At 38.8% G+C, this 26,543-nt stretch overlaps 1 protein-coding gene across 1 annotated transcript in view; it reads left to right on the forward strand.

Moving 5' to 3' along the window:
• The first annotated feature begins 260 nt into the window (after positions 1–260).
• Positions 261–26,543, forward strand: part of EYS (eyes shut homolog) — a 1,023,158-nt gene continuing 996,875 nt past the window's right edge. Inside the window, 4 exon segments of the mRNA XM_068405393.1 lie at positions 261–275; positions 278–346; positions 348–1,119; positions 3,261–3,374. Coding sequence (XP_068261494.1) covers positions 261–275; positions 278–346; positions 348–1,119; positions 3,261–3,374 — 970 coding nt within the window.

Below are 26,543 nucleotides of genomic sequence, written 5' to 3' on the forward strand. Positions count from 1 at the left end.
TTCTCTTCCATATGCAAGTACAATGAAATTTATGAAATGAAAATCAAAGCTTTAGCAGGAATAGAAACAGGAAAAATCTAACTTTAGTTACAGCGATGTAGTCCAATCAGTTAATTGGACTTGTTCCAGTTTCACATCAGTGTAATTAGATGTAGACCTTGTTTTGTTGTATATTTTCTATTTTTGTAATGAGGCTTTGATATTCAACTGTATTTGGTGTGAAAACAGAAATATTTTTCTGTTTGAATTCCTAGGCTACCATGGAAAATACAGATGAACCTTAAGGAAGAAGTGTTCTGAACCTATCCTCAGTAATGAAGCAGGTGTGAAAGACAATTCCCATTTGTGACTCCATTGTGACAACAATGACTACAAAATCAGCAGTTCACATGTTAGCATGCTTTATTCAACTATGCATTGTAAATGGGCAGGTAATTTGTGAGAGACAAATGACTGCTGAATGGCGAGTGGAACCAAAACCTAGTGTAATAAAATGGACACTAAGGGAAAATGTCTGCTCAGACTTTTACACCGAATGCTGGAATATGAATAAAAGCATTACAGGGGAAATCTCAGAAGAACAAAATCTCAGTGTCCCTCAGATATGCCCCTTACAGCTTCAATTAGGTGATAGTCTCTTCATCTCCTCCGAGCCATCTTTTCAGTCCTATGGAATGAATTTGGTAAATGTCTCCAAGGAAGAATTTATTAACTGCCCTAAAGCCAGTTTTCTTCAAGAGCAGTTGATTTTTGTTTGCCAGATAAGAGGACTGCACCAAGTTGACCTTAACTGGCTTGGTGTTGGAACTCATTACTTTGCAGAGCTTCATAAGAGAGGCCCGCTATTGTGCAACATGGGCCTTCGTCTGAACATAACCGTGAAGCAGCAGTTTTGTCAACAGTCTCCAAATGCACCACTATGCTCTGGGCATGGAAAATGTCTAAGCCATGTTTGGGAAAAAGCATATAATTGCCATTGTTTCTCACAGTATTCTGGAAGATTCTGCCAGAAGTTTGATATGTGCTCCACTAAACCTTGCCACAACAATGCCTCCTGCACTGAGAAATCAGAACTTTCTGAAGATTCTTATGAATGCACGTGTCCTCCACAGTTTTCAGGTATTTCTTTTTTTCTCTAGGAATAAATGTTACATAGATAATACATTTTCCTTAATGGATAATAAAACAGTAAGAATATCATTAGCAAGGTTTTTGTATAATTTGTCCATTGCCACTACCACGACTGCACTGAGTCTGTTTTACATATAGTCACTTATAGGAGACTGTGCAGCCATTTGAATACAGTTTGTAGTTGCTTACATTCATGTGTACATTGTGGGGGACCACTGAGTAAGTTCTTATCATGCTTCTTTCCCACTTAAGCACGAGACATAGGTAAGTACTTGTGAACTTACAGAAGCAACTCTTTTTTGTTTGTTTATTCAGCAGTTCAAGTTTTTACACTGAATAACATAAATAATTTGTAGTAAGGTCCCTAAAAAAATAGTTAACAAACTGTTGAAAAAGTGCAGATGGTTTTGTTGAAATGAACATTTCATTCAACCTGCCACAAAACCTCCCTTTTCAGTTTAAAGACCTTTTAAATTACATTAAATTTTTAAAATCAAAATTTGTTTTTAATTGAAAAGTCAAACATTTAATTAGAAGAGCAAGAAAAATAAAATACTTACTCTTTTCTTCCAGACTGTTTTGCACTGTAAAGTTCCTTTCAAAAGGAGTTTGCTAGGCATACTTTTATCACCAAACTAAATATTTCACAAATGAAAAAATTTCACCTATTTCTATCCAGGAAATATTACAGTACTTACCCAAAACCCATTGGAGAAACTGTATCTGAGTTTGGAATTGGACTACCAGAGAGTACAGCATGATTAGATATGTTCTTACCTAACCATTGTCTCCATTATATGTAGGAAGAAAAGGGGATGAAGGAAATAATGGGTATATTGTTCATGCATTCAGACCAATGGAGTTCAGGAATCCTTTAGAAAGTACTAGAAATATTCATTCACATCACAAAAAGGATTGTTGTAGCTCTTTTTGTACTTGTCTAGCAATGTTCCTTTCATGGACTGCACTTCTGTGCTCTCACAGTAGCGATGTTATGCTATGAAACACAGCTGATGAGTCAGGAACAAGTGAGGTTCATAGAACACACAAATGAAGGTTATGTTGCATAAAGTTTGCTGTAATTCATTTTTAATCGCTTTTCAAACTGCATAATAATTTGGTTACTAATGCCTTTGCAAATAGAAGATTATGCAGGTATGAATAAGTAAATGTTATGAGAAAAATATTTTTACAGTTATTCAAAGTTTAGTAAAATAGTGGAAAACATTGATGGAATACAGTATGTTTTCTATTTCTTTTATGATTTCTGGGGGCTGTGTAAAGTGCTTTGAAAACAATAATATCAAAAAGTATCTCGTATTACTTTAATTCGAATTAATGGAGAGATTCACAAGCAATTCTGTTAAAAGCAATCATCACGCTTAATGTTATCAAAAAACAATGCCTAAAATAGTCTGTTAGCCTATATGGGACAGTGTTGGCTTATGCCATAATTTTGTGCTGGCAATAATGGTCCAGTAAATAAGCTGTATGTAAATAAGAACAATCAGGAGATTAAGCCATCATATAATATGTGCATGGCTATACAAGAGTAAGAGAAGAAAAAAGTGCCTCCTGTAATACAAAGTCTATTAGAAATTTGAAAAGTTGCTGAAGTGTGAATAATGTCATAGCAATAATTCAAGTGCCAAGCATAATTATACACTATTTAGACCCATATGCTGTAATAGCATAAACAATTTATAATTGGAATTGTAATTTCTGGAAAGCTGCATATTAAAAAAAAATCAGTCAAATTGGATTCCACATAAGAACTTCTTTTGTTTGCAGTGCTGGAAGAAAATGTGAACCAGATGCATGTCAAAAAGAAAGAAATACTACAGTACTAACAGCATTTCTGCATTTTAGGCTATATGTGAATTTGTAACTATATGGCAGATGAGGTTGAGCACAGTAGCTCATATTACAGGAGCTGAATATGTTTCTGCCTTGCTTTAGAACTTCAGTAATTTTGGTGAAAACTAGCAACCAACATTAGCATAAATACCTATCTATCCAACCACCAATCTATTAAATACAGTGGTTTATTTTACATATAAACTTTACATTTCAGGAAAAAATATAAATATTTACTAAAGTTCAATGTTCCTATTATCCCTTTTAAATAGGTAAAAATTGTACAGAAATAGTTGGACAATGCAAGTCACATACGTGTTTCAATGGTAACTGCAGCAATGTTACTCCAAACACTTTTCTTTGTGAATGTGACAAGGGCCTTACAGGTAAGAAACACCTTTGTTTCCTGTCTTGTAGTAATGGTTTTCTGTGTTATAATAATAGTGTGAACTTTTGATTTACTGATACAGTTATTTTTAGATGATGGTTGCACAGTTTTTAATTTCCTCAGATTTTTTTTTAAATAGGTTTTGTAAAATAAAGAAATCAGACTTCCATGTGACTATTCTAAAATAGTTGTGTACTAAAGTAGAATAATATAAATGATAGAGGTTTTTCATAATTGGATCCTATCTATAAGTACCTTTCTTCTGTTGGCAGTATGACAAAGGAAGACTCATAATCAGTATCTCACTGGTTCTCAAATACAGAGTTTGCAAGAATAAGATCAGATGATTGCTGGATGATTTAGAATCATCATGACACCTGTATTCATAATTTCAGCATCCTCTTAATAGATGTCCTAGAAAAATAAGATGGAAATAATTTAAAGAGTCAATAATCTCATGATTTAGTGGTTTGTCTTGATTAAAAAAAACCCAACTCTCAGAAGCTAATCAGTTTACTTATGATATATTGGATCTATAAGATGCTTTAATGAGAAAAGCTGGAATCAGAAAATGTATCTAAAGCCATCCTATCGTAAACACTTTTTCTTGGGGATCAGGATAGTAACCAGACTTAAAACACTATTTATTCTTGTACTTCACAGCAGAGATTTACTGTGTTGATATAAAAGAAGTATCAATACTCAGAAGAACTTTCTTTAAGAACGAGCCAAGTATAAAATAATGCTTGAATATATAAGGACAGTAAAAGTTTTTAAAATGTCGGTTTCTTAGAAGCATCACTTATCCCTGGCAATCACAGAATATAATAAATCATTACATTGAGTTGCAGAGTTAAAAGAAAAACAAGCACAGGAGAAAAAAAAAAGGCATAAGGGAATAAGAGGGATCCAAGAGCAAATCTTTATTTTCATAGTGAAAGACTGAACATGCTTGTTGACATTTTAGTTAAGTCTGTGTAGAACTATATTTTTAAAAATGGGATGAACATGCTTAATTCTAAATTCCTAGTAAATCTGGTTTATATTGCTCTCGTTTTCATCCCTTTTTTTTACTGTAGAGGGTGTCATGGTCAGCGTTATTCCGCGAAAACTGAAAAAAAAGGTCTTTTTTTTTCAAAAGAGGAAAGTACATCAGCAAAGTTTTCCAGAACTAGCTTTCCCCCCATGCATGGTCTATATCTTTGTACAACACTTACTTTCGTAAGTGGGCACATTGCTTATGAAATTTTCCCCACAAAAATCTTTTGTCTCCTTGCAATTTTGACCTAATGAGGGAGAGGAGGGGAAGAGAGAGAATGAACACCCTTCCAGATACAGTAAATCCAAACCTATAACGACATGAAAACAGTTCAATACACTCAACTCTGGTGGATGGCAGTAATCATTGCAATCTACTCTCCAAGTAGCTGGTAAGGATTGCGAAGGAGAAAAGACGACTATGAGTGTGAATTATCTTCCTTTTTGTTCTTCAGTTAGCTAAAAGAAAATCTAGATACTTCCTCGTTTCTAAGCGTAATAGGTATCACAGGAGGAGAAAGCAGACTTTCAGGAATTTACCTCTTTTTTCCTGTTCTAATATAAATTGCCTTAGGTCCTGCTGTAACACAAAAGTACGTGATACATCAACATACCTTGCAACAGGACTGATTGACTAACATACAGTACAAATTTGCAATTATTTTCTGACCAAATGTGGTTGTTTTAAGTCTATGTTCCTTCCTGTGATCCTGTGTAAAAGTGTTTGCTAGTACAAAGGCAATTTCAAGAATAGTTACCTAAAAAATCCCAACCCATGTGGAAGCAGATATTTTTTTATAAAAACAGATATTTTTCTGTTGTTACTCCTTCATGCCTGTATTGTGTTCTCAGGCAAGACAAGCTGCATAATTATGAATCTTGTATCTTGAATGCTGTTCTAAGTGTGTGAAGTTGGCAACAAATTCAAAACATTCCTCGGTTTTGATATTGAACTTATGCACAGAAAAGACAAACAATACCAATATAGTGCAAATGATGTTTAAGATTTGATAAACTTTGACATACCTTTTTTTCTAAAATGAAGTAAGACACTGGCAGTAACTAGTTCACATGATCTGAATGAAAGTATAAAATATTCTTGTTACTGTAAATTTATGAGACATAAATAAATTATAATAAAAAATATTTTTTATTTATAATTGCAATTATTTCTTACAAGTATTTATTAAAAATAAGTAAAAGTTTCTTTGTCCAAGTTGTTGTATTCACAATGATAAAATGACCCTATTGGACTAGCAATATATATGTTCAGTTATGTATTTTTTTTTTATTAATTGTTTAGTCCATTTCCTGAGCTCTCAAAATTCTCTTCACTCCTTCCTGAAAGAACAATTTTAATATAAATTAATAACAAACAGCTAACATTAGGCATGCCATTGTTCTTATGATTGCATACTCCGATTCATACCAGAATTTGCACCCTTAAACTTGTTAAGGAATGTTCAGAGGAAAGGGATCTCGGTGAAACAAGGACGGGGTGGGTACAGAGAGGGAGGAGGTATAAAATCGGCTGGTAGTCTGTGAGCAGTCTGGTCAGTGAACTTCTCTGACTGAGCCCTGCACCAAATCACTGTAGTCTATCCTTTCTTCTTATTAAATCCTTTCATAAGTGTCTTTCCATGTAATCTTAGTCTCTCCCCATCTGTGAATACTGTAAGGTCTAGATGCCAGAAACCGGAGAGATGAAAGTGACTGAATTTGGGGTCTGCAATTGGAGTTAGACCATTGGTATTAGTGGTCCTAATGTCCGTGGCGCCAGCAGCTGGAGTGAATGAGGGTCTTAGCATCAGCAGCTGAAGGGACACCACAAAGCATAGGAGTGTGTGTCTGCAGTGAGTGAATTTAGTGCCAGACCTTGGGTGATGGTGGCTCCCATGCCTGGTGCCAGCTGGAGCAGGTGAGAGTCCCAGCATCAACAAGTGGAGAGGGAACCAAGAGCGACAGGACCTGTGTGCCTGGGCAGGTGCCACTGGGAAGAACAGAATTTTTATATTTTCCTCTAACTTGGTGTGTGTGTATGTATTCGCACGTGTGTGTGCGCGTGCATGTATGTGCATGTGTAATTCATCAGCAGACTTCAAGCTGGGCTACCTGGTGAGTAGAAGGCCCAGGATCTGGGCATCAATATTAGATGAGCTGAGATCACACGCTACAATTTGAGGAGGTCCACGAATGTGTCTGTTCTTTTGAACTAGAGAGTAAGGGGCTGTGTGTTTTCACTAGTGAGATTCAATCCTGATCAGTCAGAGAGGAGGACTGGGATTTGGCTATTTGTACATATGTTTTACGTGAGTTATGGTAGTGTTATATGTGGGTGTTGTTAAAGGCAGCACCCTGTCTGCAGGCAGTCTACATAGCTGGCTTTGTTAGTGTTCCCTGCATGTCTCTGGCATACGTGTTCATCTTTGCTACTGGTTGAGCCTGCAAACAGGAAAGCAACAACAGTATCCATTGGTCTAGGACAGAGGGACTCCCAGGCCTCTGGGTGAACTTGGCTGGGCTCCAGCAGCTGGGAAGGAGGCTCCTCAGGCCTCAGAGTCCACCAGAAGAGGTGCCTATTAACACCTTTAACAAAGAGGATGTCTCAGAAATTCTGATGGATGTTGTGATCCTGTTCTGAAGATGCACAGAAAATTAATGTAATTCATTCACAACCTGCAGGAAATAACAATATCTTAACTACCTCTGTAATGGTAATGCTTAGTGTGCTTACCCTAGACAGTGCTTTGTGGATTAAGAGCAGTAGTTTTTCATTTGAATATGTTTTGTTGAATCTAGGGGGCTTTTTAATCCTTAAGTGGAAGATATGAGGCGAGAGATGTGATTAAAAACCAACCCTCTGCAGAGCACTTGAGATTATTGTTTTTTTTCACATATTCCTGTAAGGGAGACCTACATTTCCTGCCTTCCCCAATGGTCTAATTAGCCTCTTTACAGGCCATAATGAGTTCCCTCCTCGCTTGTGGGACAGGACATACTGTAAGAATTAGGTGGCTTTGCTTGGAGTCACTTTACTAGAATTTTCATCATCCAGGTGCTTTAGTTTAAAATGGTCTGTTCTGTTAATCAGTGAATTACATCCACAGTACTTGAAAAAGGTCATAATTGTAAAAGGACTTCACTATATATATATGGAGAGAAGATTTATTGTTTGCACAATTAGTGTTTTAACAGCCTAATAGTTCAGTTTGTCTAATACTAACACCCATAGCCCAAATTAATACCAAAAGCCTTATTAATAATGCCCCTAAAAATATTATACAGAAACACCTTCCTACTATCTATTTTTTACTTTGGTATTATGCTCAGCTTTCCAGTGCTCCTCTTGGTCCCAAGAGCAATATGTCAACTTCCCTCAAGAAGGGGCAAGGCTTGCAGCAATTCATCAGCATCCTGAGGTCTTTGCTGGGAGGAGTGTGACATTCATGTTGGAAGTTTCTCCCCTGTCACGCAAAGGTCCATCTCATCTTACTTCTACATGTTTTCATATCATTATCTGCTTCTTTCTCCCAGGCTGGCAGCTGCAGCCTGGCAGTGGTCCCCAGCTGTCCCCCACAAAGGGCTATGGTTTGTCAGGCAGTGACTGAGGTGGGGATGGGGTCATCTCCTCCGCAAAGGGGCCATTCCCAGAGCTGAAGCTGGAGCAGGGGAGGCAGCAGTCAGTGAACCCCAGCGCAGGGATTAAAACAAACCAGACTAGTCCTGAGCCCTTGCACTGTCAGGTCAGCACAAAGGTCAGCCTGAGGAGATATTCCTGCTGTGGAATTTGGTTTTTAGTGTTTCTTTAGGAGGCAGGGATGATAGCAACAGGAACATGGGAATGGGGAAGAGAAGGCGGCAATTAGAGATTATGTTTTTTGAGGTTATTTTGATCTTATTTGTGATTCGTTTTGTTGGGGTTTCATTTTGTTTTGTTTTTTTTTTAACTGACTCACTATGGTTTAAAAAAAGTTTGTCAAGGATGACTGTTTCCTCACAGAAAGCTGTAGATTATGGGGATTATGATCCTTGTAAAAACTTCCTGTGAAATATTCCCTGATCACTGCTCAATGTCACCAGAATGAAGATAAGTATAGTCAAGGTTTTTGGCCATTTTTATGAATGACACTGAAATGGCCATAGTTCTTTTAGTTTTAAGGAAGAAAATACATGTTGTATTTGGGGTTTTAATGAAGTTATGATTATTCTTTTAATTGCATTACTTCATTTATATTTCATGCTTGTTTCAAAAGTACCACAAAATCTGTGAAAGCATGTGCAGAATAAGAGTTTGCATCCCTCTCATGATTTAACTATCACAAAAATATTTAAATTTTATTATAAAATACTTTCTGTAAGAGAATTCCAGCTGATTTTTTTTCCTTTGCGTTTTCTACAGCTTATTTTTAACCTATGTTTAAATCAATTTAAAATAGAAATTTCAAAGTTAGAGTTCAAGTCTTCCTCAGTGTCTTTTGTTACATTTAACCTCTGTCATAAACTGCCGTTCGGTAGACACTGTGTTCCACTGTGCTTTCACCGTGGTCCACAGGCTGTACTTGTCCTCACTTTCTGTGTATTGAAGTGGAGCAACTTAATGACAAGTGAAACTGATCTGATGATTAAGAGACTCAACTCTTCTCCAGACTAGATACTTATTCTATGCCGGAGACCATAATATCTGTCAGTCACATAGGACCCAGATGTGAAAATAAAAATGTGAAGCCCATCTCTCTGTTCTCTGATTCAGCTACTATACATGCTTCTTTAGTAATTGTTTTAAATTCAGAGTCAGTGAGTTCACATTTTATTCAGATCAGGTTTGATTAGGCTACCGTAATTAAGACTACATTTTCTAGGGGCTTGTTTTTCCAGAGAGTAATTCAGGGAACTGAGACCCTGAGAAGACTACTTCAGCAATGAAGGAATACTCTAGTTTGAGAGTTAAGGTAAATGCCCTTAAGTTATGTGACAAGAATGTGTGACGGGACTTTTCATGTGTCTTTTGAGGCTAAAGCGGTTGAGGCAATTGTCACTTGACTGCTAGATAACTCTAGTACAAATAGCTATAATTTACTCTTACAAACATGATACAGATCAATCTATCTTAGCTAGTAATAAAGATATACACATGAGAAAGACTTGTTGGAACTACACCAAATGACAGGAATTAGTTTGGCCTGGTAGATTTAAGTTTTCTTAAATATACTCTCCTGGAATGTTTTCATTACACACTTCAGTGGTCTACTTTTCAAATCTTCCTATAAGTTTTGACAATCTTCCCGCATCACACATTTTTTTTGCCTTTAATAGAAAAACATCATTGATTTATAAATAATTTTCATATTCATTGAGTATATCAACACCACATTAAGTATAAGAGTGTTAAGTATAAGATTCATTGTATCTCTGATAGCACTTTACAATAGACAAGTATAATTACTCTGGGACAACACCAGACATGTATCCCTCTGTAGTTTACTGTTAATTACTAAAAAGAACAACTTTACATGCTGAGCAGCTCAGTGATCCTTCTAAAGAAGTTAGCTCTCTTGCACTCAAGTTTCCCTATTATTAACGTTATGTCAAGGCAAATTCCAGTGACCTTTCTGAAGATTAAATGTAAATCAAGATCTTGGAGAGTAAACGGTACATTTCACTGACACTCTAATCCAATATGCCAACCAGTAAGTCTTTAATAAAATTAATTGTAACAAATTATTACAAAAATTGGGGAAGATTATTGACCGTGAGATGAACAACAATACTTAGTCCTACAGCAAAAAGTGGGAAGTGTCCTATTGTAAAAGAAGTAAGAGTGGCAGCTCTAAAAAAACTTGGAAATACATGGCAATGTGCAAGCATTCATGGATGCTGTACAGATTTTATGTATATTGCTTATAAGATGCTTTGGGGATGTATGCTTGAGTCACGATGAAGTGAACAGTTTGGCTGATGAAATGCAGGGACGAATACTAAAAGGTGATTCAATTCAGAAAATGTTTTTTTTCCCTTGACTTTTCAGTTTTGCAAAAGCATATTGTTTGTCAACATTGGCAGCAGTGTCATCTTAAAAATTTGGATGAAAAAAGTTTATTTATCATTTTCAGTTTGTATTTAATTTTCTGGGCTTGCAAAAAGATTTTTTACCCTGACATGATGATTTAAAACTTTATTATCTAGATTTTTAAAAATAAAATGCTCCCTACAAAGTAAAAATCAGAAGAACTCATTTAGTAGCTCCTTTATTTTAAAGCAATGGTAAAGTTATTTTTTATTACTGTCTCAAAATTCATTAAAAGCCAAGATCCTGCCATACTTAGACTATATGTTAGTGTCCATAGAACTTTCCAGCTTGCAGAAGATGAAGGCAGATATATGACCACCAATGTTATTTATAATAATTGATATGACAATTTGGTTCAGGTTAAAGTAAATTCCTGGTATCTCTCCCCCTCACAAATGAATATTTTTCCAATGTATTCTTCTTCAGGGAAGGGCTTTTTTCCCTGCAAGATTTTTTTGTCATACTCCACAATGAATTTCTGAGTAACTTCTTTGGATTACTTCTATTAAATTAAATCTATCTATTTTTAAATAAGTGATTGTGGATTTTTTAGTAATTAGAGGGCAATGTAGTTCTCACTAAATCCTAACTAAATTAAATCACTAAAGTAATTGCACTATATGCTTTAAATGAATGAGTTTGTTGTGAGGTTGCAGAACTTCCACTATATTAAGTAATACAATTCTTTATTCTAATCCATGAGCTCTGTTTGTTTCCTTACTACATTACTATCCTGTGCAGAAATGAGATGGTAGAATATAACAAGGTATTGTATTATCAGGCTGCAAATCAGACTAAATCTTTCCCATCTCCTTACAGAAAGTCTCTTCACTCTTTGGATACCTGTCCTTCACTAGAGATGTTCACTAGTAATTCTTAAATTACTTTCTATTACTGTAATTTCTATTATTTTTAAATTTTTTTTACAGTTCCTCAAGGAAAGAAAAATAATGCCTATACATGGCCTTGCAAAAGGTAGTGAGAAAAAAATGTTTTATATTTATAGATGTTTTCAGCTAAGAAATACTGATACCACTGAACATGGAATTAGAAATAATCTGTACAAGATATTACAGAGTAAAGTGACTAAAACTCTAGCATATGAATGGCCATGGCAGTGAAATACACAAATCATTCTAGCTCCTTTAGGACCTCTAATTTTGCTGTTTTCCTCCAAACTCCATCTGCTAGCTGAAAACACACAAACTTTTTCCACTTAATTAGTAGTTTGTTAGTGCTACGCTTATTGGAATCACAGAACACAGAGTGTGCAACTAGTTGTAGGAAAAAAACAAGTGCTTCTAATATATAATTGTAGCTCTTCTCCTCCTTAAACATGTCAAATGGTTTATGTTTGAAAGAGGATGACATTTCATCCTTTAATGACATTTGGAGAGCAGCGTTGGGGAAAGGGACCTGGGGGTCCTAGTGGACAACAGGATGACCATGAGTCAACAATGTGCCCTAGTGGCCAAGAAGGCCAATGGCATCCTGGGGTGTATTAGAAGGGGTGTGGTTAGTAGGTCAAGAGTAGTTCTCCTCTCCCTATACTCTGCCCTGGTGAGGCCGCATCTGGAATATTGTGTCCAGTTCTGGGCCCCTCAGTTCAAGAAGGACAGGGAACTGCTAGAGAGAGTCCAGCGCAGAGCCACAAAGATGATTAAGGGAGTGGAACATCTCCCTTATGAGGAGAGGCTGAGGGAGCTGGGTCTCTTTAGCTTGGAGAAGAGGAGACTGAGGGGTGACCTCATTAATGTTTATAAATATGTAAAGGGCAAGTGTCATGAGGATGGAGCCAGGCTCTTCTCAGTGACATCCCTTGACAGGACAAGGGGCAACGGGTGCAAGGTGGAACACAGGAGGTTCCACATAAATATGAGGAAAAACTTCTTTACAGTGAGGGTAACCGAACACTGGAACAGGCTGCCCAGAGAGGTTGTGGAGTCTCCTTCTCTGGAGACATTCAAAAGCCGCCTGGACGCGTTCCTGTGTGATATGGTCTAGGCAATCCTGCTCTGGCAGGGGGATTGGACTAGATGATCTTTCAAGGTCCCTTCCAATCCCTATCATTCTGTAATTCTGTGATTCTGTGATCTGGGAGAAGAGACACTTGGTTGAGGAGACTGAACAATTCAAGACCCAAATCTCTGATGTCAAATGCTCGTATGTGTTTCCTGTTAATATGACACCAACTGACTTAGTCTTACATAAGTAGGGGTGGCAAGAGTTTATCCTTTGAGAACAGCTAATGACAGAATGGCTAAGCCTGTAAACCCGTATCATAGTCTCCCATGCAAAATGTTGTCATCGATACCAAGTTTGAGCTTACAAGGCTTTGGAGATTCATCTCACTTAGCATTGGCTTGTGTCTCAGCTAGACATCTAAAAAGTTAAAATTCTTAAATTTAAGTGTTTACATGTACGTATAAGTTCAGTGTCCAAGTTCCTATTGCATTCAATTAATATCTAGTCAATACAAAATGGAGCTAAGAGATTTAATCAACCAAGTGCCTGATGTTTAGACTTAGCTGAATCACTCTCCAAACTCCGCTAACTGATATTAGCTACTTCACAAATTAAAATAGTGGGAACATAAAGACTACATGCATGCATGCATAGATCTACTTAACCATGTAACTACACAATTATGTAGATTTAGATGTCTTAACCTGAGAGATCATAGAATCATAGAATCATATAATGTCCTGTGTTGGAAGGGACCCACAAGGATTATTGAGTTCAACTCCTGTCCCAGCATAGGACAACGCCGGAATTCACACCATGTGTCTGAGGGCATTGTCCAAATGCTTCTTGAATGCTGTCAGGCTTGGCGCCATGACTGCTTCCCTGGGGAGCCTGTTCTAGTGTTCCACCACCCTCTGGGTGAAGAACATTTTCCTAATATCCAACCTAAACTTCCCCTGGCATATCTTCCTGCCATTCCCTCAAGTTCTGTCACTGGTCACCAGGGTGAAGAGGTCAATGCCTACTCCTCCACTTGCTCTTGTGAGGAAGTTGTAGACTGCAATGAGGTCTCCCCTCAGTCTTCTCTTTTCCAAGCTGAACAGACCCAGTGACTTCAGCCGCTCCTTGTACCGCTTCCCCTTTAAACCCTTCACCGTCTTTGTGGCTCTCTTCTGGTCACTCTCTAGTATCTTCATATCCTTTTTATACTGTGGCGCCCAAAACTGCACACAGTACTCAAGGTGAGGCCGCACCAGTGCAGAGTAGAGCGGGACAATCACCTCCCTCGACCGGCTAGCAATACTATGCTTGATGCACCCCAGGACATGGTTGGCCCTCTTGGTTGCCGGGGCACACTGTTGGCTCATGTTAAACTTGCCGTCGCATTCCTCTATAGGATAAAAAACTTATTTGCTCAGAGCAATTTTCTCAGAGCAATTGATCTTAACTTAGATCTACCCCTAATTATAAGAAGTTTCTAGATATTTAGCACACAGGTATTTTCTTGTGTCATAGATACCTAAAATTAGGTAATACTCCTAAGAGTATTAATGAGAACAAGAAGATTGTTGTTATGCTTATACTCTTCTTAAATTCTATATTTAAAATACCTAGAATTTTAAAAACAAATAAGCTTTCATTTCCACCTTTTCCAGGTTGCAATGTGGACAGGATTAACATTCTTTATTAAAAAACCCTCTCCATACATTGCATTTTCATGTTTTTTTTCAAATGTCTGCATACAAGCATTGCAATATTCTGATGTTACTGCGACTGTGGATGAAATAGTTCTAGATGAATTTATAATTTTATAGAAGTATGAATATTTAATAGTTCACTTTTTAAATATTAAAATCTTGGAAAAGGAAATATAATCTTCAAAAAATATTTTCATTCTAAGAATCTATTATAATGATGAATTAACCATTTCACTTTATAAGAAAGTGTATGCTCTCAAAATTCTCCACACTATCCAAAAATATATTTTTAGCTAAAAGCATTTTTAAGATTATAGGTTTAAATTTTCATTTTGAGTTTCCCAGCTGTAAATCACATTATCCAGAAAAATCCCCCAAAACTTTTATATGCAGAATTACAAAAGATATTTTTTGCCGAATTTCTGTAATTCTCTCTGCCTCAAGGGAGGTAAATTTAAAAAGGCACTAATGACAGATGAGATATAATTTACCCTCAAATACAAGTTTTCTTATATTAGCTTATCCTCATTACAGGCATCAAAACCATGAACACGTCAGTTCTACAGTACAAGTGCAATAATTCTAGGCCAAAATTATTTAAAACAACTCTAAATGAAGCTGATTTTTCAGATACAACTCAGGAAAGAAGTCAAAGAATGACAGAAATGTTGAGGTTGGAACAGACTTCTTGAGATCATCTAGTTCAAAACCTCTGCTCAAGCAGAGTCAGCTGTAGAAGGTTGCCCAGGACCATGCCCAGTCAGGTTTTGAATATGGGAACAGATGGGAACTTCACAACATCTCTGGGCAACCTGCCCTAGTGTTTGGCAACCCTCATAGTAAAAAAGTGTTTTCTTGTGTTCAAATGGAGTTTCATGTGTCTCAATTTGTGCCCGTTGCCTCTTGTTCTGTAAGTAAGGACTACTGATAAGAGTCTGTCTCACTCTTCTTAATTCTCTCCCATCAGGTATTTATACATACTGATAAGTTCCCTCCTGAGCCTTCTCTTTTTCAGGCTGAACAGTCCTTCTCTCATATGAAAGATGATTCAGTCACTTTATCAACTTAGGGACCCTTGAGCTATTGTTGAAAATTTTCTAGAATCATTATCATGGCATTCTGTGGCAGCCAGAAAAGACAACAAATTATTTGGCTTCATCAAGAATGACATTGAGAACGGGACGGAGGGCACATTCTGTAACAAGTAAAACCTTGATGCAGCCATATCTTGATTACTGCTTTTTGTTTTTTCATATCTCAAGAAGAATACAGAGAAGTTTGATGAAAATTCTTGCCACTTAAGTTTATAGAGGGAGACAATACCAATGGGATCAAAAAAGGTTTAGTCAAATTTATGATCAATGAAAGAATCCTGTAACATCCTTAATAAGACAAAGTGCTGAGGGAGCATGAGGAGATTGGACCACGAGCAGTGATCATGTTCATATTCCTCCATGACTTCCAGGTGCTGTGGTCTTTACTGATTTTTCTTTAGGTTTAGGCTGACACCCAACTCTAACAAAGACTCAAAACCTCAGCCTTCCAGGGAAAACAAAGGTTAAAGTAACAGAATATTGGGATAAATTAATCATTAGAGGGAACAACAAACGGAATAAAGGGAGGAAATGCAAGGATGAAAGGCAAAAATGGAAAACCAGGGAATGGTAGGGAAAGAGTAGAGCACTCCATCAACACACACTTTTCCATGGAGGTATCCAAGGAGACAGTGGACTGCTTAATTGTACTCTGCTCTACAGGTAGGTCTGCAATATACTCTTGCCATTCTGCCCCAGAGAGGAGGCTTCAGCCCTCCTCGTGGATATCCCCAGAAGACTGACCAGCAGGGATCAGCATGGGAGGAAGAACAGTCAGCTTATGAATTCATATCGTATAAGGTCTCCCCATCCTCCTAACCTCCAAGAACCCTGTCTGCTACCAATAATCAATCTCTCATCCTCCCTTCCCCATCCTCCAAGATCTCTGCTGCCACCCTTGGCAGCTTTGACAGTCTGCCTACTGAGTTGCGAGTGTTTCTATCACCAAGCAGACTCATTCAGCAGTGCCACAGAAGGAGGTGGGTGCTGTGGATCACAGGAAATGGTGTGGCTGGGACCTTCTTTTGATAATTGAGGGGCCAGTGTCTTTCCTTCTTTGGGTGAAGGATAGTCTTCTGACTGTACCCTGAAGAGAAAGTACAACACACTCCGAGGGGAGTATTGCACCTTTTAGAGGGTTCTCTGACATGGAATAAGAAAAGACCTCTCCATCCTCCTCCTCAATATGTGTGCGACCATCAGTATTTAGATGACTGCTTGAATGTGGAGGTAGAGCACGTGACAGGGGTCTTGGTCATTGCAGCTCAGTGGGAGGGGGCTAACAAGGGAGGCCAAACTCCCAAGGACAAACAAGGGAGAGAGACGTGCAGAACTGGTGAAGGGCCACACGGAAATGAAGATCACAGATATGATGAAGTCTTCTTTGGATCTGAGGGGAATGAAGACCTCCTCCACTTAGATGCCCTTCCCCACATCCTGGGCTACTTCTTCTGGTGTCAGGAGGCAAACCATCTCTGATTATCTCAGAAGCCACCAGCACAGCCATAGACACACGCACCCCACCCAGCCATGTCATGATGCACCATGAGTCTCTGCATGGTGTCAGGGGGTAACTGGGAGTCAACAAATGATGCAGTTAAGGTAAGAAAGGAACTCTAAAAATTGCTGATGTTATGCAAAGAGAGGAGCTTATGCTTCTATTGCTTGAGTTATGCCCGCAGAGCAGTTACATGTTCAGTCAAATGAAGCTGTGTCCTTGAAGGTGGTTGGGCCACAGGTTTGGTTACTGCCCAAGTTTCAGGTTTTGAGCAGGCATCTCACCTTTTTTTACTCCTCAGTGATTATGGAATTAATTCTGCAAATAAACATCAGAACTCATAATTCTAATGTAATCTGTTTCTCTCCTAGAAAGAATGCACATCCAAGTACCATTTATCTCTAGTTGGCTAACAATTGAGAAGAAAAGCTGAAATCTGACTTTTCAATTTAGTAAATCTGCCTTTCATATGATACATGTATGGGGAAATACTTCAAAACATAAATAGAGTTTGATTCACCATAGAAAAACTTCATTAGAATTTAGGAAATATTTTTCTGAAATTAAGTTCTTCAATAAATCCATAGATTTCTTACTAATTAAAAAAATCTAATTTCATATGTACATCACAGTAATAATCTTTAATTTCCCTTTAGAGAATCTTTTGTCTAGTTTCTTCTTTAAAAATGATTGTCTGATTCCAGACAAGTGATTCTTTATATTTCTTTCAACATTTCTATGTGTATCCTTTCTGGTTTTAATATAATTTGAGGTAACAGAAAGTAAAAAGAAAAGGCCATTGACAACTGGGGTGACATCCAAAATGAAGGTCTGAAGAAGCAAGCAAAGAGACACAATGAAGAAGTAATTATCTTCTCCTGTTTGTTTTATCTTTGCTCCCCTTGGCTCTGTTTTTTGCTTTCTCTTTTTTTTTTTCCATGTTGTATTATTATTCAAGGACTGGGAATAAATAGAATCAACAATTAAAACACAATTTGTGATAATTTTTAGAATGGTTAATTTTTCAGAGTTTTAGATGAAGGTACTGTTCCACTTCTCCACAGCCAAAAACTGAGCCCTAGCTTTCTTTAGTTAATTTGTAGAGACACACACTGAAACTCTCAGTGACTATGTATTATTTGTGTTATTGACTGAAGCTCACATACACTTCAAGAAAAGAGCTTCACACAAGTGCTGTAAGTGCATATGGACGTGCAAGTGTACGACTAGACTCAATGACATGCTTTCCTAAGTGTTTTGCTGGATCAGGGCCATAGGCTATTTCTTTCACATTTCTTTACATCCGAGTCTTAAAATTTTGTTTTTGATGTTACAGTTGGGAGAGTCATAATTCTACTAAAAAGAAAAAAAGACAGAGCAATAATAACTTTGGAATATGAAGAGTGATTGTATGCATTACTGTGTGGCCTACAGTGATTTTTGCCTTGACTTTCCATTAATAGTTTATATTACTTGTTTATATAACTTGTTCTAAAATAATGCATTGCAGATGGATTTGAATGAAGTTCAAAACTGAGATTTCTTGTGAAATCAACCTTACTGTAAAACAAGACTTCATAGGAAAGATGCAAAAGCTGCATTTTAGAAATATGTTAAATATTACTATAGTAATTATCTTTTATATATATATATATACACACAATATTGATATTTTAACAAGGCCTTGTAAGATTTAAACACATCTAAATGTTCATAAGTTACAAGAAAGAAAAATAAATATTATTATCTCTAGGTGCAGGTAGTTTTCTAGTTGCCTACATAAAGAAAAAAATAACAGTTCTAGAAAAAGTTAAACATTACATTTTTATGTATAGATAATAAAAGAAAAGGAACTACAAAAAATATTTTTTCATTGAGATTCAGTTAAAATATATTTTACAACAATCTTAAATTTAGTAGGAATATAAATTAGATTGATATATGTGGAGCTGATATTCCTTTTCTTTTAGACGTTTGTTTATAAAGATAATTGGTCTCTTTCATAATCAGTCATCATTTGCTTTTCATGTTCTGTAAATTAATACAAGGTAAAGTCTATGGCTTCACAACTGTAGTCCTGCATTATAAATGCATTGAAAAAAAACAACAAACAAGCAAAACACCTCCAAACACCATGACAGAATGAGCAGAGGACTTTGATTATCACAGAATCTATTTTTGGTTAGCCTTTTATTTGATAGGGTCAGATCCTATGTCTTGTGAAAATTTTCGTAAGACAGAAGTTCCAGTTCATCTCATCTTAACCTTAGTCATTTAACCAAATATTTAGCGTGTTCAAACACCCTGTAGAAAGATGTTTTACTGTTGCCTCTGGATGAAGTAAAGACAACTTCAGTAGGAAAAGTGAAAATTCTGGAGAAAAACACACACTTCCACTGTGTTTTGAGTTTTAAACCACAAAAAGTATATTGTTAAATTTTGTTCCACACTAAATTAGAGATTTTTATAACCTCAGTGTTCCAGGATTTCTGTACAGATATTCAAAGGTAGTGTGCATACAAAGGCATAGTAAGGTTTTTTTTTTTACCCCTTTCACTTTCTCAGTCCTATTGTTTTCTTCAGATACCTAACATAGCAGTTCATAACAATTTTCTCTTTACAAATCTATCTGTTTATTTTAATCTGAATGCAATTTTAGTTCACTTTCTGTTTAAAACAATTACAGTAGGAAACAATTGTTAAGGAGACATTAAGAATACAAACTTGTATTCAAAGAAACTTGGAAATCAGAAAAATGAACCCAATATTGTAGAGTCTAGGGTCAACAGTAGTTTTTATTTAAGCAATACAAACACAATATTATGACAATGGGTGTAATGCTCTAAAGTACAGTCAGAGTGTGCCTACAGTCTACAAAATCCATGAGAGAACACAGATGCAAGCTGTATCCAAGAGCCATGACACTTCAGCCAGGAAAATTTACATTGGAGGATGAACCAAGTGGGATATAATATTTGAGAAATGCAGGCAGGCATCAGGACTAAAAAACAAGACACATTGCCTCTCATCTGATGGAATAATAGGCTGAAAATCCTCACCACTTAGGAAGTAGCATAAGGCAATACTGATACCAAAAACATTTGACAAGTCTTTTATCTTTTCCTGAAAATTAATTTATAGTTAATACAGATTAAAACAAGTCCAAAAGAATAGATGGGCTCATTAATGACACATTCACTGTCCTTCAGGTCCCAGCACTTAAATTGTACTGGTGCATGTATCTTGATGAAATGATACAGGTTACCACCCTTGCAATACAAAAGCCTTTACAGCTCAAAAGCCTTTAGATATTTCAGGAAGGCATAATCATGACTAGACAAGCCAAGTCCACTTGTTATCAGCAGGAGATATTATAAGGGCACTCTACCTTATCAAATCAAATCACAGAATCAACCAGGTTGGAAGAGACCTCTGGGATCATCGAGTCCAACCATTGCCCTGGCACCACCATGTCAACTAGACCATGGCACTAAGTGCCATGTCCAGGCTTTTCTTAAACACATCCAGAGATGGTGACTCCACCACCTCCCTGGGCAGCCCATTCCAATGGCTAATGACCCTTTCTGAGAAGAAATGCTTCCTAATGTCCAACCTGAACCTCCCCTGGCGAAGCTTGAGGCTGTGTCCTCTTGTCCTATTGCTAGTTGCCCGGGAGAAAAGGCTGACTCCCACTCCACTACAACCTCCCTTCAGGTAGTTGTAGACTATGGTCAATAAGAACAACAGCTGCCTAAGCTCTAAACAGTTCCCAGATAAACAAATAATGACCATAGTTTTAAAGCAGTCAAAGCATATGCCTTGAGAACAGATATGGTTTAACACAGTCATGGGATGAGTGACCTACTACAAATGTCACGTGATGCGGATGTTATAAAAGGTGCCAGCATGTATGCACATGTCATGTAGGAACTCGATTGTCTTGTTTTACAGTCCATATATCTGTGAGGTAAAATTCAGTACCTTTTGAATGTTATCAACTGAAGGAAAAGTGGGAGAGGAAGGAAAGAAAGGAAGGAGGGAGAGAAAGGAGGGAAGAAGGAAGGAAAGTGAAGGAGTAAGAAAAAGGAAGGGAAGAGGGGAAGAAGGAGGGGGGGGGAGAGAGGGAGAAAAAGATTAGGCAATTTCTCAGAGGCTTTATTATGGCATCAAAGCTCACTGCAAGCTAATGGTACCCACGTGCTCATCAGAACATTTTGTTGTTCACTTTGCCATGCTGTAACTTCTCAAGATTTGTATAAAGAGGTACCTTTTGCATTCCTCAATACTCCTGGGAAGAAGTTGTGTTCCTAAAAAACCCACAGCCCCAACCAGACAAGTGGCTGAAGAATCTCAGTACATGTAACAACTGGTGATTATTCCAGTATCTTAGTTTCATTAATTATGCCTTCATAGCATTATACATCTGATCAGTTAAATTCCCATCTTTATATTTCACTTATGAAAAAATATCTTTTTTTACAAAAGAGATAAAATACATTTAATACACTTAATAAGGTCAGGCATGTTTACTGTTTTGTGCTTTAAATCATCTAAAAAGCTAATGACATTTTTCTTGTGTCTTCTTTTGCATCCTGATAGTGCGGGTATCTTTTTTTTTTTCCAACTTAGAAAATAAATCAACTATACTGAATGAGTTATTTCATTTGACATTGATGATATGTTTTGGACTAAACTACACATTTAAATGATATTTTTCAACAACTGATAGTAAATAGTTTTATTCATGTGATTTAAAAGAGATACATTGTGAGGTTCCCATGGGACAATGGTCACGTACTGAACGAGCTATGTCCAGGCACGTCCAGGGGGTGTTAATGGGGTGGTAATGAACTAGCCAACCATAATACAGAACAAGGGCCTTGGCTATGAGACCAACAAGATAGGGGGGAAGTTGAGGACCTTGGCTATGAGAAAAATAAGATATAGGGAAGTTGAAAAATAAGAAAGAATGCTGCACCTGCAAGATATAACTTTTTTAGCATAAGCCAATCAGAACTAATATAGAGGCGTGTGAAAAAAGCATGCTAACCAATCATAATAGAAATGACATGTACACAGAGCGTGTACAAAAATAGAATACTATAAATGTACCCTCAATAGAATAGTATAAATGTACCCTCAGATACGTAAATAAACGAGATCTGCTTAACGATCATATTGGTCTGTGTGCATTTACTCCGTGCCCTCTCAAGTTAACAGAAACAGTACATGTTAATAAAGGCCTTACTATATAAAATATTACCATGAGTTCTCAAAAGCAAGAAGTGGAAGAATATGGTTAATATCTTAATACTCTTGATGACTATTACAATTAACACTTATCAAAATGATCTTCTGGAAAACAGATCTTCTTGAAGAAACTTTACATTATGCTTATGTACTAAATTTAGACTTTGGGAAATAACATCTGTGAAGTGTTAAAATATATAGCAGCATTTAAAAGGTACAAACAAAACTGATTGATTGACATTTCAGACGTAGGCATAAATCATTAACTTGTGTTATTTTTGTTCCTAACCTGATCAGCATCAGTTTGCATGTATGATAAAAAACATGAAATCAACATTTATAAAACTTTTCAAACTAGCAGCATATGAATAATGGTGCTACAGGTGATGCAACTACAGGTTTTAATATAGACACAATCTCATATAACTAGGAGAAAAAAACCATCAACTTAACAAAGAGCTTTCATACTTGCTGAAGAAGGGGCTATGACTTGATACCATCATAATTTAAAAAGATGTAAAATTATCATAGAAAGACAGAAGAGGGCGAGATATCAAAAAGTAATCTAGGACCCATCCCCTTCCTTCAAGAGGATCAGCTATATTTATCATCATAGGCAGTGTCTGTTGCAAGCTGTTGGCAGCAGGGGCTTATAGGCAGCCTCTGTGAGGAGAGACCAGGGCTGCCCCGAGACAGAGCCGGTTCCAGCAGGCTCCAACCCACCCACCACAGGGTACAGCTGAGTCTGCAGCCAAGGTGGCAGTGCCTTGGGGAAAGTGTGTATAAGGGCAAAATGCACTACAGGCATAGAGGACTGAAGGAAAAAAATGTGTGAGAACCAGCCCCATGAATGACAAGGTCAGAAGAAGGAGAAGGAGAGGAGGAGGTGCTCCAGGTGCTGGAGCAGAGATTCCCCTGCAGCCTGGGGATATACCATGGTGGAGCAGGTATTTCCCTGCAGGCTGTATAGGAGTCTGGAGTTAAGCGAAGTTGGGCCTGGGAAAGGGGGAAGGAAAGGCGTAGTTTTAATGTTTGTCTTTGTTTCTCACCACCTAAATCTATTTTAATTACCAATAAATTAAATTAATTTTCCCCAAGTTGATTCTGGCTTGCTCACAGCAGTAGTTGTTAAGTAACCTGCCTGTCCTTGTCTCAACCCACAAGCTTTCTCATTCCTGTTGTTCTTCCTATTTTCTAACCCTGTCCCTTTGAGGTGGGGCAGTGAGCAAGAAACAGGGTGGGCATTTGCCCTTAGCCAAGGTTAAACCACCACAATCATTCATACCAATATTTCTCTCACATGTTCTTAAAGATCTTCAAAGACAGAGACTTCATAATCTCCCCAGCCATTCTGTTCTATCTGCAACATTAAAAGTTTTCTTAACAGGAATTAAGGGACAGGAATTAGCAGGGCTCATTTGGAGAGCTTTAAACTAGATTCGAAGGGGGATGGGGTGGTAGCTGGGCTTGAACCACTGGGGCAATGCTCTAGTGTTGAAGTAGACCAGGAGGCCCCCCATACCCCTGAGGTGAAGTCAGGGGGTGAATCTGGGATGAAATCGGTGTGCCCAGCTCGCTCCCTGAAATGCCTGTACACCAATGCACGCAGCATGGGGAATAAGCAGGAGGAGTTAGAAATCCGTGTTCGGTCGGGGGGCTATGATTTAGTGGCAATCACAGAGACTTGGTGGGACACCTCGCATGACTGGAATGTGGTCATGGATGGCTATGTCCTGTTCAGGAAAGACAGGCCGCTAAGGAGAGGTGGTGGAGTTGCTCTTTATGTGAGTGAGCAGCTAGAATGTATTGAGTTCTGTCCAGAGGCAGATCAGGAGCGAGTTGAGAGTTTGTGGGTGCGAATTAAGGGGCAGGCTGGCAGGGGTGATACTGTTGTGGGTGTCTATTACAGGCCACCGGATCAGGATGAGGACGGTGATGAGGCCTTCTACAGGCAGCTGAGAGCAGTCTCGCAATTACAGGGCCTGGTTGTTGTGGGGGATTTCAACTACCCTGATATTTGCTGGGAGGCCTACTCAGCCAGCCATCCTCAGTCCAGGAGATTCCTCCAGTGCATTGATGATAACTTTCTGATGCAAATGGTGGATGAGCCAACTAGGAGAGGAGCGCTGCTGGATCTTATCCTCACTAACAAGGAGGGTCTGGTTGAAGAGGTGAAGGTTGAGGGCAGCCTTGGTTGTAGCGACCATGAGATGGTAGAGTTCAGGATCTCATGTGGCAGGAACACAATAGCTAGCAGAATCACAACCCTGAACTTCAGGAGGGCCAACTTTGGCCTTTTCAAGCAATTGCTAGGGGAAATCCCATGGGACAGGGTACTAGAAGGTAAGGGGGCCCAAGATAGTTGGTTAGCATTCAAGGACTGCTTCTTCCGAGCTCAAGATCAGAGCATCCCAACAGGTAGGAAGTCAAGGAAGGGTACCAGGAGACCTGCATGGTTGAACAGGGAACTGCTGGGCAAACTCAAGTGGAAGAAGAAGGTGTACAGATCGTGGAAGGAGGGGCTGGCCACTTGGGAGGAATATAAGTCTGTTGTCAGAGGATGTAGGGAGGCAACTAGGAAAGCTAAGGCCTCCTTGCAATTAAACCTTGCAAGAGAGGTCAAGGACAACAGAAAGGGCTTCTTCAAATACATTGCAGGTAAAGCCAACACTAGAGGCAATGTAGGCCCACTGATGAATGAGGTGGGGGCCCTGGAGACAGAGGATAAAAAGAAGGCGGAGTTACTGAATGCCTTCTTTGCCTCTGTCTATACTGTTGGAGGCTGTCCTGAGGAGCCCTGGACCCCTGCGGCCTCAGAAGAAGTCAGGATAGAGGAGGAATCTGTCTTGGTTGATGAGGGCTGGGTTAGGGACCAATTAAGCAACCTGGATGTCCATAAATCCATGGGCCCTGATGGGATGCACCCGCGGGTGCTGAGGGAGCTGGCGGAAGTCATTGCTAGGCCACTCTCCATCATCTTTACTAAGTCGTGGGCAACGGGAGAGGTGCCTGAGGACTGGAGGAAAGCGAATGTCACTCCAGTCTTCAAAAAGGGCAAGAAGGAGGACCCGGGGAACTATAGACCAGTCAGCCTCACCTCCATCCCTGGAAAGGTGATGGAGCAACTTGTTCTTGGTGCTGTCTCTAGGCACATCAAGGATAGGGGGATCATTAGGGGCACTCAGCATGGCTTCACCAACGGGAAGTCTTGCTCAAGCAACTTGATAGCCTTTTATGAGGATGTTACCCAGTGGATAGATGGTGGTAAAGCTGTGGATGTGGTCTATCTCGATTTCAGTAAAGCGTTTGACACAGTCTCCCACAGCATCCTCGCAGCTAAACTGAGGAAGTGTGGTCTGGATGATCGGGTAGTGAGGTGGATTGTGAACTGGCTGAAGGAAAGAAGCCAGAGAGTAGTGGTCAGCGGGACAGAGTCCAGTTGGAGGTCTGTGTCTAGCAGAGTTCCGCAAGGGTCGGTTCTGGGACCAGTTCTATTCAATATATTCATTAATGACTTGGATGAGGGAATAGAGTGCGCTGTCAGCAAGTTCGCTGATGACACAAAACTGGGAGGAGTGGCTGACACACCGGAAGGCTGCGCAGCCATTCAGAGAGACCTGGACAGGCTGGAGAGTTGGGCGGGGAGAAATTTAATGAAATATAACAAGGGCAAGTGTAGAGTCCTGCATCTGGCAAGAACAACCCCATGTACCAGTACAAGTTGGGGGCAGACCTGTTGGAGACCAGCGTAGGGGAAAGGGACCTGGGGGTCCTAGTTGACAACAGGATGACTATGAGGCAGCAGTGTGCCCTTGTGGCCAAGAAGGCCAATGGCATCCTGGGGTGTATTAGAAGGGGTGTGGTTAGCAGGTCAAGAGAGGTTCTCCTCCCCCTCTACTCTGCCCTGGTGAGGCCGCATCTGGAGTATTGTGTCCAGTTCTGGGCCCCTCAGTTCAAGAAGGACAGGGAACTGCTAGAGAGAGTCCAGCGCAGAGCCACAAAGATGATTAAGGGAGTGGAACATCTCCCTTATGAGGAGAGGCTGAGGGAGCTGGGTCTCTTTAGCTTAGAGAAGAGGAGACTGAGGAGTGACCTCATTAATGTTTATAAATATGTAAAGGGAAAGTGTCAAGAGGATGGAGCCAGGCTCTTCTCAGTGACATCCCTTGACAGGACAAGGGGCAATGGGTGCAAGCTGGAACACAGGAGGTTCCACTTAAATTTGAGGAAAAACTTCTTTACGGTGAGGGTGACTGAACACTGGAACAGGCTGCCCAGAGAGGTTGTGGAGTCTCCTTCTCTGGAGACATTCAAAACCCGCCTGGACGCGTTCCTGTGTGATATGGTCTAGGCAATCCTGCCCCGGCAGGGGGATTGGACTAGATGATCTTTCGAGGTCCCTTCCAATCCCTAACATTCTGTGATTCTGTTAACAACTGATTTAAATCTTTTTTGCAAAGTTATGTTTAGTGCTATGACAAGCACAGCAAACAGAACTGTCTTCCTTATTTGCAATAGTCTTTGATGTACCTGAAGATGGTTATAGCTCTATTCAGTC

This window comes from Nyctibius grandis, chromosome 1 (assembly GCF_013368605.1).
Source record: "Nyctibius grandis isolate bNycGra1 chromosome 1, bNycGra1.pri, whole genome shotgun sequence".
Classification (NCBI taxonomy): Eukaryota; Metazoa; Chordata; class Aves; order Nyctibiiformes; family Nyctibiidae; genus Nyctibius; species Nyctibius grandis.